Below are 13,229 nucleotides of genomic sequence, written 5' to 3' on the forward strand. Positions count from 1 at the left end.
GCTTAAATATTGTAAATTAATTTCTCAAGTATTGTAAATTAATGGCTTAGACGTTATAAATTACTAGTTACAATGTTGTTATTTGATATTTTTTTTTATTTACCTTATATTTAAATTCTTCTTGGATGTTCACTGTCCGGAATTTCAGGCACGAAAGAGCTCGCGCGCGACTTCCGCGTTTCTTATATATCTTGACAAGGTGTCGAGATGTCAATCAAACGTTAACGATCTCTTGACATAGGAAAGGACGGGTTTTCCATTATAACAAAATCAAATTGAACAATTTTAATCGTAATTTTTAATTTTTATCGTAAATTGACGCCTTCGACGATTTAATACGGTATCCATTTTTATCATTTTAATAGTTTCTACAAACTGAGACTAAATTCACACCTCCTTGATACTAGTTTTCGACTATCAATTAGTTTGAACAAAAAGGGAAAAGAGCCTAACGGCAGTCGATGACGTTACTGTGAAATATGTTATGGTATTTAAGTAATCAGCCAGATAAAATTCATATTAATCATTATATTATATTATCGATATTCGTTCATTTACTCGTGCTAATTACAAAATAAAATGTTCTCTTTTCTTGAATAACACCTACATCACCGTCTGCGATATTTAAATTTCTTATTTAATGCTTATTTAAAAGTCAGGTACCTTTTTAATTCCTCTCAAGTCAAAAGAGTAAATTTACTCGTTATAGTTGTAACATAAAATGGCTATTTTCTTCAATACCACTTGCATCGCTGTACGTGATACAAATATTAATTATGTATCGAATAATACGTACCAATTGGCTGTAATCGCGGTTAGGTATTTCTTCGTTTGATCTATCAAGAGATCTATTAGGCTATTAGCGAAACACTTATTGATTCCTCAAAGATGTATCTTAACTTAAATCTTAAAGATTAACTAAATGATTATATTTGATTAGTATTCGACAGTGTCTATCATATTCAGCCATCTTCTTTTATAATTGATACTGCTCGGATCAATTATTTTATAATAAATTGCAGATTATGCCACGGTATATTATAAGATATTTGTCTATAGCTCCTTTTTTCTAATTCATTGATTTTATTAGTAGTCTCGTTGGTTTTTCCTGTGAGTATCTGCTGTACGTACATTTCCATTATGCTCAGATTTTTAACATCGTTGTACGAATATGTGCGTGTTCTAGCAGTAAACATTGGTTTCGTTAAAATGAATGTAAGTAACCTTGGAATTATAATTGTAATTGACAACGATGACGATTAAGAACGTGGTTACACTTAATCGTGTGCATGATATTATCAGAAATTGTGATTGTAATTAACAATAATTCAAACAAAATTCAAAGAATTGAAATACGATATATCACCTATTTATATGCTTCAACACCTTCTTTCTTTTTTTCTTCTACGTGGAGAAATCCTCATGGACACTCCGCTGCATTCTGGAGAATTAGTGGAGTAGTTCCAGACTCCTACTGACAAAAACTCCACGGTGGCCAACCTACACGTTTGGCAGCAGTGCCCGAGACCTCTTGGAAATTACTGCCGGTACACTCCCCGCGTCTTCTCGTTAGGCCTATCCTATGAACTAACTAACTAAATGTGGCGTTAGGGGAGACGATTGTCCTCCCCCCCCCTCAAAGTAGGCCTACCCAAATTTCAATTAAAAGTGAGTGTGTTAAGAAGTTATAAATACCCTGTTTCGAGGAAAGTTTTTTCTTTTTGGCGCAGAGCGCTTGTCACGCAGGAGAAGCCGCCAGTAACGAAAGGCTTAACCCGCCACGACACCCGATCGGGTCTGCGACGTGTGATTGTTTACGCCATGATGCATGTTCTCTTCCTCGGGCAGGATGAGTTCTTAAGCCACGTCGCCATCTACGTAGCCACTGACAAGTCAGAATTTACCAGCCCCACCGACTTGGAGGAGGAGTTGGCACTTGGCACTACTGGGCGTGAACAGTGCAATGATACCACTAGCACCTTTGGAACCCAACATGCCTAGGTATCCCTAATAACAGCGGAGATTCGTGGAATTCAATATTTAACCTCGAGCATTAAAAGTTCTAACTCCATTGGATTTGACAGGGTCCAGGATTAACACAATGCAAATCAGCTGATGTGCGCTGTATAAAGCAGCCAATATGGAGTACAATGCGCATCGAACTGCCTCTGTATCCCGAATAGCAGCGGAGATTCGTTGAATTGAATATTTAGCCTGGAGCATTACAAATTCTAATTGCATTGGATTAGACAGGAAAAAGAGATGACATAGTGCAAACCGACTGAAGTGCGCTGTATAAAGCAGCCAATGTGGAGTACAACGCGCATCGAGCTGCCTATGTATCCTGAGTAGCAGCGGAGATTCGTAGAATTCAATATTTAGCCTTGAGCATTAAAAATTCTAACTGCATCGGATTTGACAGGCAAAAGAGATGACATAGTGCAAACCGACTGATGTGCGCTGTGTAAAGCAGCAAATGTGGAGTACAACGCGTATCGAATTGTCGAAATTTGTCCAATAGCAGCGGAGATTCGTAGAATTGAATATTTAGCCTTGAGCATTAAAAATTATAATTGCATCGGATTTGACAGGAAAAGAGTGAACATAGCGCAAACCAGATGATGTGCGTTGTATTTGACATCAAACGTGGAGTATAACGCGCATCGAATTGTCTACATATCCTCAATAGAAGCGGAGATTCGTTCAATTACATATTTAATCTTCAATATTGATAGCTGTGGTTGCATTGGATTTTACTTATACTATATAACGTAATGCGTTATAGCGTTATACTGTATAACGTAATACTATATTACTGAATGTACTCTATTACGTGAAGGCTGCCAACTTAATACGCGGCGCTTCGTTCCGCAGTTCGTTTACTTTCTTGACCAGCGACTTCTTCAGAACTCTCTGGTTGCGATTCCTACTGACGACTGGTTACGGGCAACTGCTGTGTTGACCCACTTGCCTCCCTTTCTATTCTTACCATATCCCCACTCTACCTGTCTTAATATCCGTCCGCGATCATGGTAACGTTCGCCTTCTGCTCAGCATGTGAAGGAACGGCAAAACGTAATATGATATAACGTAATTCAATTTAACGGAATACGTTATAATGTAATGTATTATAACGTAATACTATATCTCGTAATCGTAATGGCAGTCGCCTACCCCGTCCAAGAACTCCTCGAACGCTGTCCATTCGCTGTTGGGCGACACATATACGGCCACTACCACCATTCCTGACCATTCGACCGCTGCGTATCCTTTGCCGCGCTCCAGCGGATCCCTGTGGGCGGACGATGCCGGCGCTGATGTCCAGGTGACAGCCGTCTGTATCTCCGGCGCAGTCCGGAGCGTCCAGGACTCTGTATGGCTCGGCCACCACCGCTAGGGCAACCGTGCTCTCCAGAATGGTTTGGAAAAGCAGGTCTTGACTGTCCCAGATTGTTCTGGAGGGTGCGCACCCTTAATCTTAATCACCTAAGTTCATGGCTTCAATCGCCGCTTCCTCCGCTCCAACCTCCTTGCTCGCGGCTTTAGGAGTCAGCGATTTCCTGCCGCCATCCTTCCTTGTTACCGTTTTCTACCGCGGACCCATCGGTCGACGGTATGGTTCTGTACAAAGAGAAACTTAGAAACGAATTAATCGTCCTGCGTAATGTCTATCGTGATCGTGATGTATGTGAAACTTTCCAAAGTGTCTAATTAGTCGTCATTTGAAGTTGATTTTGAGTTGATAGGGCGAGCCTGTAATTCAATGTTTCCCCTTGACAAAAGAAATTGTATTTTGATGTTACTAGCGGGTCCAGCCGTTGATACATGTTAATCGACGTTACGATCGAACCGGCCGCGGGCCATCGTTCGATAGATCTGTCGCGGCACTCGACAACAAATACCGCCACTAACTAATACCGGACAACGGTAGCGCAGTGGTTAGCGCCTTAGGTTACGAACGTTCGGGACTCGGATTCGGATCCCGGCGCCCGTAGTCCGATTTTTCTTCCACGCATCTAAATTAGAAAAATATAGCAGTACCCCAGCAGCGACATCTACAGCCAGCAGCTACAATTATTACAGACAACATAGACGCCTCAGATCGAATTAAGATCTATTTGCAGATGCTTCGATGAGAAATTATCCAAATGTTTTTCAATAGCTTTTCTACCCCTCCAACATCATTTTTGCCGATTGAAAGTATAAAATCGTACACGAACGTACCATTTCTCCCTTCTTATTAAAATATTATACTATTGTATCATTAAAATGTTGAAACGTTAAAATATAAAATTTCTTTCATCGAGGCATTAAGGTACAACCTGTTATCGTTCTTTTGTTAAGATCTCTTCGATAGAAAAAATGAAGCTTCTACATCTTTTATTTCATCGACAAAACGTTGTTTTAATTGAATTGTTGAGGTTCTTTTGATCAAAATGATACCGAACATGAAAGTAACCCCGAAAAGTTCGATTAGACGCATAGTTCGATTAACTACGTTGGAGATGGACTTCCTTCGGACATGACATTCTGAGATTGAATACGCGAGGCTTCTTTTCGCTCTAACATATACAACTTCCATCGTTTGCGAATTAGTCCAAGTTGATGCAGGCACCGCTACGAGGGTGTAATTAATTTCTAATTTCAATATCGTGTTATATCTCAGTTGCTTTCTGTGTTCCTTATTGTTACGTTCGATGTATATAGAACGTATAACCCCAAATCAGGTACTTGCCGTCAATTTGTAAACAGTGATTGTTAACAAATTTTAAAATATGATGTAGAAGAAAATGTTCATCACGTTAAAAATGAAAATTGCCGGACAAAATAGAAGAAAGGCCTCGATGTAACAATATAGATAATTGCATTGTAATGACAATTCTGCCCGAGCAGTCGAGGTAAACAGGCGCGAGTAAATGTGCTCCAGTGTTAGTGCGATAAATAGTGAATTTAGGAGGTTAAAACGTTAACGAACACTGTCACATGGTAAAAGTTTCAAAATGCAACAACCAATACCGCCGCCAAACAAAAAAGGGTGACATGTTTCATAAATGAAGCTACAAATACGTTAAGCAGAAAACAACCAATTAACAAAGAACAGGAAAGCCTATAAAAGGAATGGAAACGTTGCAAAAGCAGGAAGAAAACAGCTACAATAACGAACTATCCTATCAAGATGAAAACTGGAAGGTAGCAACAGCTCACAAAAGGCGTAAAATAATCCTAAATACAAGCGCTATAAAAGTTCCCGATACAGAAATGCACCAGTGGCTACAGGACATCCCACTCCGAAATTCTTTCAGCTCACTGATAAAAGACGGAGATACGAGTTCAGAGGAAGAAATGACAACACATATCGTTAAACCACCACCGATCTACATTCATGCTCAAATAACAGATACCCTTATTGAACTATTAAACAACACTGTCGGAAGAGAAAACTACAGTATAAAGGAATTAAAACTGGAACAAGTCAAAGTGCAAACAAATACTCCAAAAATCTTTCGAAAAGTGGCGCAAGTATTAAACATACTATACATCATACATACCAGCTCAAAACAGAAAAGAACCACAAAGTAGTAATTAGAGACCTATACCCAAGAACAAACACCAAAAATATATGCTTCCTCCGCTCCAACCTCCTTGCTCGCGGCTTTAGGAGTCAGCGATTTCCTGCCGCCATCCTTCCTTGTTACCGTTTTCTACCGCGGACCCATCGGTCGACGGTATGGTTCTGTACAAAGAGAAACTTAGAAACGAATTAATCGTCCTGCGTAATGTCTATCGTGATCGTGATGTATGTGAAACTTTCCAAAGTGTCTAATTAGTCGTCATTTGAAGTTGATTTTGAGTTGATAGGGCGAGCCTGTAATTCAATGTTTCCCCTTGACAAAAGAAATTGTATTTTGATGTTACTAGCGGGTCCAGCCGTTGATACATGTTAATCGACGTTACGATCGAACCGGCCGCGGGCCATCGTTCGATAGATCTGTCGCGGCACTCGACAACAAATACCGCCACTAACTAATACCGGACAACGGTAGCGCAGTGGTTAGCGCCTTAGGTTACGAACGTTCGGGACTCGGATTCGGATCCCGGCGCCCGTAGTCCGATTTTTCTTCCACGCATCTAAATTAGAAAAATATAGCAGTACCCCAGCAGCGACATCTACAGCCAGCAGCTACAATTATTACAGACAACATAGACGCCTCAGATCGAATTAAGATCTATTTGCAGATGCTTCGATGAGAAATTATCCAAATGTTTTTCAATAGCTTTTCTACCCCTCCAACATCATTTTTGCCGATTGAAAGTATAAAATCGTACACGAACGTACCATTTCTCCCTTCTTATTAAAATATTATACTATTGTATCATTAAAATGTTGAAACGTTAAAATATAAAATTTCTTTCATCGAGGCATTAAGGTACAACCTGTTATCGTTCTTTTGTTAAGATCTCTTCGATAGAAAAAATGAAGCTTCTACATCTTTTATTTCATCGACAAAACGTTGTTTTAATTGAATTGTTGAGGTTCTTTTGATCAAAATGATACCGAACATGAAAGTAACCCCGAAAAGTTCGATTAGACGCATAGTTCGATTAACTACGTTGGAGATGGACTTCCTTCGGACATGACATTCTGAGATTGAATACGCGAGGCTTCTTTTCGCTCTAACATATACAACTTCCATCGTTTGCGAATTAGTCCAAGTTGATGCAGGCACCGCTACGAGGGTGTAATTAATTTCTAATTTCAATATCGTGTTATATCTCAGTTGCTTTCTGTGTTCCTTATTGTTACGTTCGATGTATATAGAACGTATAACCCCAAATCAGGTACTTGCCGTCAATTTGTAAACAGTGATTGTTAACAAATTTTAAAATATGATGTAGAAGAAAATGTTCATCACGTTAAAAATGAAAATTGCCGGACAAAATAGAAGAAAGGCCTCGATGTAACAATATAGATAATTGCATTGTAATGACAATTCTGCCCGAGCAGTCGAGGTAAACAGGCGCGAGTAAATGTGCTCCAGTGTTAGTGCGATAAATAGTGAATTTAGGAGGTTAAAACGTTAACGAACACTGTCACATGGTAAAAGTTTCAAAATGCAACAACCAATACCGCCGCCAAACAAAAAAGGGTGACATGTTTCATAAATGAAGCTACAAATACGTTAAGCAGAAAACAACCAATTAACAAAGAACAGGAAAGCCTATAAAAGGAATGGAAACGTTGCAAAAGCAGGAAGAAAACAGCTACAATAACGAACTATCCTATCAAGATGAAAACTGGAAGGTAGCAACAGCTCACAAAAGGCGTAAAATAATCCTAAATACAAGCGCTATAAAAGTTCCCGATACAGAAATGCACCAGTGGCTACAGGACATCCCACTCCGAAATTCTTTCAGCTCACTGATAAAAGACGGAGATACGAGTTCAGAGGAAGAAATGACAACACATATCGTTAAACCACCACCGATCTACATTCATGCTCAAATAACAGATACCCTTATTGAACTATTAAACAACACTGTCGGAAGAGAAAACTACAGTATAAAGGAATTAAAACTGGAACAAGTCAAAGTGCAAACAAATACTCCAAAAATCTTTCGAAAAGTGGCGCAAGTATTAAACATACTATACATCATACATACCAGCTCAAAACAGAAAAGAACCACAAAGTAGTAATTAGAGACCTATACCCAAGAACAAACACCAAAAATATATGCAAGGAACTAACAAAAATCGGGCACCAAGTAAGAACAATAAATAATATAACCAGATACGATACAAAACAGTCATTGTCACTGTTTCTAATAGAACTCACGTGGCGTGGAGTCTGCTTTGTGTAGAGAGTCGCCGGACGTAACAAGTAGATATATTTACGAAGGCGTTACCGAAACCAAGATTTCAATATTTACGACAAAAATTAGGTCTGAAAAATAACAATGATGTTAAAAAGTAATCGTTTGTAAAGATTTCGAGTGTTAGGGAGGGTGTTGAAGTAATACTCACTTCTAGGAAAACTACATCTTCTCTAGCATTTAGTTCTCTTAGTCCCTGATGTTATTGAGTATTGTTTAGCTCTAAATCAATTTGAAGGGCCTCTCAGTCTCATAGCCTTTTTTAGGAATATGCCATGCACAGATGGTGCAGCAGGGTATATATAGACGGGCCAGTTTTCGTAATTATATAAATACCCATAGACTCATGGCTTCGAAGCTCTGTTGTAATGTAACGCTGCCACAGTGTGGTTCTGGATTAGTATACACTGTACTTATACTTATGCTTATATTTATACTTATACTTACAGTTACACTTATACTTAAATATATTTCTGTTACACATTCATCACGCGTTGCTCGAAGAGATAACTTCAACAAAGGTGGTTGGAAAATTCTTCAGCTTGCTCTTCGGTGCTTCTGGCTCATGTGTTGTCCGTTAATCTGATTGCTGGGATTAGTTTAATTGGCTCCTTTATTTTGTTCGTGGCTTTCCATAGGAAATAGTTGGAATTCTCGTACGCAGAAAGTGAATCTATGAATTTTGAGAATTCGTTATTATTATGATCTTTTATTTTACTTTCTATTTCCTTTGCAAGTTTGTTTAGATGTTTTTTTGCTTTCACGTGCTCTATGTTTTTGTCATTTTGCTTTCGCTTACCTTTTTCCCTCTGATTTTGTCAAGAAAGTCTTGCGGAATTATTTTTGTTTGCCTGTTATTTGGTTCATAAGTAGTAGTTGCCAATGCTACTTCTATAATCTCTGTCAATGTACTGCCTGTTCGCAGTGGTGCATATACTGCTACATCTGGAAGTAATTGCCGTTAGTTAGTATTGTAACGGTGGTTGCTTGAGCGTATTACTGATGGATTTGGCTATGTTGGTGTTAAGGGTGGCGATTGGTTAGTTACTTGTGCATAACTTCGGCTACCAAAGGTGTTGGTGTTTCCATGATTAGAGTTCTATACATATTGTATTGTTTGCTGTTGGATCTGATTCCGTAATATCTACTCGCTGTATGTTCTGCTTCGAAGCGTGTAGCAGGAGGGTGTGAGGAAAAAGCAACACCATGTTAATGATCATAGAGATCAACTTTTATCTTAGATATATGATTATTATGATTATATTATTCTTATTTTATATCTAACTAATGTCTAATAAATGTTATATAAAATAAATATTTTTTCATTATTAAAATCCTTTGTAAACTCTATAATTATATTATAATTTAGCTTCCTCAATAAAGAATTTAATAACATTGAAAATTTTTAATCATGGGTAATATTTTAAGTATGACACTATTTACGTATGTTATAGGTAATGTTAATAGTTACACAATTTTTTAATAAATTAAGAAAAAACTAAAAACAAACTTACTTTCCAATATATGCGTCAAATATAAAAGCATTAAAGATATGTGTACATATTTAATTTGAAAATTGTGGTCTTGTTAAACTTGTTTGTTAGTAATAATAATGCATGTTTAATAATGGTTCATAATTAATATTCATTTAAACAATGCTTTCTGTAATAAATGGAGTATTGTATCTACAATACTCCATTTATCTGTATCTGTACATCTGTATCTGCTTGAAATAAATGGTGAGAAATTATAATAAATACATAATATAGTATTAGTTATTGAATAAGTTTACTGCTTTAGTTTATATTCTTTACTTTTAGTGCTTTCACCGAAGAATGGCGCCAAACACAAAATCCTAGCTACTCGATCGCAGTGTTCAATGGTGACCGATTGGTAAAGTACATCTTGCGACATTAAGAACCTTATCTCCTTTGCAGCAGTTAACAGACCTGTGTGTACAACTATGGCCTAGGGAAATTAACAGCGTAAAGTCATTAGTGTCTAATTTTATTAATGAAAACTTAAATACATTTTTTATGCTTATTATATATTTTTTTTAAATACTGTATGACTGGAATAATGTAATGCAAATACTTTGTTAAACATAATATATTAAAAATTGGATTTATATTCAATTACATTCTATTTTCCACCAAGAGTTACGCAATTAATTCGCAATTACTCTCTTCGTTTGGGATCGTTTGGAAGATAATACATTTTCTTACCACTCTTTGACTTGTTTCTGCATCCCTTGGCTGAGTAATCAGGCATTTGAACTAACGTTCCAAACTTAAATGTTAATTCTGTATGTTCTCTATGATGACTGCAAAAATTTGTAATAAACACGAAGTATAAATCACCTTAAAGTAAAAACGGATAACACCATACAGATTTAATTACTAAGATGTGTGTAGCTCAAAATTTGATGTTAATTTAAAATTGTAATATAATTTATTGTTAAACTTTGCAAAAAAGTTGTATTTTCTTTTGAGGTTATCTTTAGCAATCTTATGAAAAGGTTATTCAACTATTATTTATATCTATTAATAAGAGCGACTTTTAATAATATCTTACTTTTTCTTATTATTCTTTATTTCCGTCGTTATATACACTCCAATACACGGTAAATATTATTACACTTTGTTTACAGACAACTTTGTAAACGTATACTTTATACATTTATATTTATACCAATCTATACATAACTGCTGCAGGAAGCGCTTTTATAAATGGCGGAACCAATCAGCGTTGAACGAATAGATTTGCCACACTGTCCCTGTCAGGGACAGTAACTGATTCCGTCAGGTCTGTAACTGATTCCGAATTTGAAAAATCACCGTACGTGTAATCGATCCAATGATCGAATTAAACTGTCAAAATTTCCAATTAGTTGTGGAATAACAATAATTTTTTGGCCGTTATCTTTTCTGATTGAAGAAAACAGTTACAAAACGAAGTGTATTCATTGAAACTTTTATTGCATGCAATTTTGCATAAATAGAAAAGTTTTATTTTTTTAGGAGTAGAGTTTTAATTAAACAAAAATATTTATTTTGCTTTGATAAAATTAAAATTGAGTGTTATTAATGTCTTAAGACGAATATTAATGAAAGTAATCTGGGAAATACAATATATTACTGTAATATCGTGGAAATAAGGATAGCATTTTTTTTCCGATTACTTACAATTTATTAATATTAAACTGAATATAAGGATATAAATTGGACAGAGAACGATATTTATTTAACGGAAACTAAATGCAATACTCGTATCTATATCAAATAACTTTGCAGTTATTTGACCACCCTCGTCACAACGAATCTAACACACACACTCTCTCTCTCTCTAACAACTCTATCAATTCTCACGACTCTACTCTTCGACGACTCAATTAGCTCTGATTCTCGCAACACGCACACTTTTCGACTCGCACACTCTGATCTTTCGGTCGTCCCGCCTTGGATAGCGAAACCGTCCTTCTTCTAACGTTGTCTATTGTTTCCCTCATACCTATGTAAGAACTACCAACTACGTGCCTTTAGTCACGCAGGCTCTCTTAAATGTAAACGAACCACAGAAAGACGACGTACTCGGTTTTATCTATTTTCAACTGATTTCTAATTCGAACTACCTTACGATATTACATTACTCCTAAAACTAAGCTCTGAAATCTGAGCATATATATATATATATATATATATATATATATATCAGAGATGAAAGGACACCGGAGCCTCTCCTTTGGAATTTTGGGAAAGTCCCTTAACACTTTAATCTAGATTCTACCATAGCCGTAATTAAGCGATTGCCGCCATTCAATCCGATTGTATTTGTTCCAGATTTATGATAGTGAGCTTGGTAACAGAGGTATGGAGTGATTCTATAGCTCTCCTTAAAAGAAATAGTTGTAGCGGCACGCGACAGTAAACATTCCAACGATTTCTGTGCCGTGGCTCGCCACACACAAGTCCTATTCTTCGGGTAAGATGATTAACAGACGTCGACGCATCTCCACAGTACATGTTCAGCTAGCCTGAGGACCCGTTATAAATCTTAAGATTTAATTAACTAAAGTCCTTCAAACCGACAAACAGTCATTGTACCAACTACAAGAAGATAGGGGAAATCTATTTTTCTCACGAACGACGCTTCCCGCTAGCAATTTTCCCTCAAGGGCGGCTAGCATCCTCCTCTAACCACCAACATGGAAATTGACCAATTAACAGCAACGTCAGTTTCCCTCACTTTCCGAACGAAGGCATCTCTCCACGAATCCGATGATCTCGTGTCCTTAGACACACCCCAACGCGACGGAGACTTATTCCCTCGTGAGGTCACATTAGCTAGTTACATAGCGTCCTTACGCTCGGTGGATATTCTATGTTTTAACAAAGAGTTAGTTCAGTAATACTTGAACCGTAAACAAGGAAGTTGGGTACAACGTGGACCTTGGAAGAAGGCGCATTCTGTTATCCCGTTAATCGCGGATTCGTTATTGAACCTAGGATCATTGTCATTAGCTTCTCGAGTATCTGATTACCACAGTTACTTGCCATATTCTGTAATAATCATATTTACACTAGTACATATCTCCTCTATTGCATAACAATAATGTCTAATCCAAATAAAGATTTGTTTCACGCCCCTAACCCTAATCATAATGTGAACCCGACATATATATGTAATTAATTAGCTTTTGTTCAATTTTCCTCTTATTGCTAGTATAGTAAAACAGTTATATCAATAAAAGTCACAACCTGCTTTCTCTCTCATACTTATCCTTCTTTCAATTCTTTAAATAATGCTCTCTTGCATATTTTATCTTAAAGTTCTTGTTAAAAAATATATGATCCGTCAGAGTTTTTGCTAATGATGTTCGCTTCGATATATGTTGTCAAGGACATTTTCCTGAGCAATTTCTAGAAGATTTTAGCGATCGCCTGTTATTCCCTAAGAAATTATCAATAAAAAATATTTATAAAAAACAATGTATAGTATTCATTTACATATAGTAGAGAAACACTGTTCTCGTTGCTCGCTCTACTCGCTCGTAAAAAGAGTAGTCCAACCTAATACCAGTTTCATATGCGAGCGAACAAGAAATTTTTAGAAATGTTTCTTTGGCCGAAAGTTAGAGAAGCCGCTTCGCTCGCATATGGAACATTGGGTTGGAATAGATTTTTATGAACTCGCAGAGTTCGCGGACCGAGTGGAACGACCAACATATGTGATGTTCCTTTCAAATAAAAACTAGGAAATAAACACGTACGTCCGTATTTGCAATTCACAGTCACATATATTTACATATAGGCAGAATATAATGTACAAGGTATTAAAAAAATTATTTGTAATTGCTT

The 13,229-nt window shown here is 36.9% G+C and overlaps 1 protein-coding gene across 5 annotated transcripts; it reads right to left on the reverse strand.

Annotated features, from left to right (window-relative positions):
* Window positions 1–513: 513 nt before the first annotated feature.
* LOC117164765 (uncharacterized) lies at window positions 514–10,601 on the reverse strand. 5 transcript variants are annotated; one of them, XM_076626753.1, is made up of 8 exons: window positions 10,447–10,601; window positions 10,098–10,195; window positions 9,687–9,840; window positions 8,672–8,817; window positions 8,320–8,545; window positions 8,024–8,248; window positions 7,836–7,943; window positions 514–2,007 (listed from the first exon to the last, which is right to left on the reverse strand). In XM_076626753.1, the coding sequence occupies exons 3-5, from the start codon at window positions 9,784–9,786 to the stop codon at window positions 8,486–8,488; spliced, it is 306 nt and encodes a 101-aa protein (XP_076482868.1). In that variant the 5' UTR covers window positions 9,787–9,840; window positions 10,098–10,195; window positions 10,447–10,601; the 3' UTR covers window positions 514–2,007; window positions 7,836–7,943; window positions 8,024–8,248; window positions 8,320–8,485. The 5 variants fall into 5 exon arrangements, with proteins under 5 accessions (XP_076482868.1, XP_076482867.1, XP_076482865.1 ...); XM_076626752.1 differs by lacking the exon at window positions 514–2,007 and adding an exon at window positions 2,615–5,734; XM_076626750.1 differs by lacking the exon at window positions 514–2,007 and adding an exon at window positions 2,615–7,704.
* Between the last annotated feature and the right edge of the window lie 2,628 nt (window positions 10,602–13,229).

Source organism: Bombus vancouverensis, unplaced genomic scaffold, assembly GCF_051014615.1.
Source record: "Bombus vancouverensis nearcticus unplaced genomic scaffold, iyBomVanc1_principal scaffold0030, whole genome shotgun sequence".
Classification (NCBI taxonomy): Eukaryota; Metazoa; Arthropoda; class Insecta; order Hymenoptera; family Apidae; genus Bombus; species Bombus vancouverensis.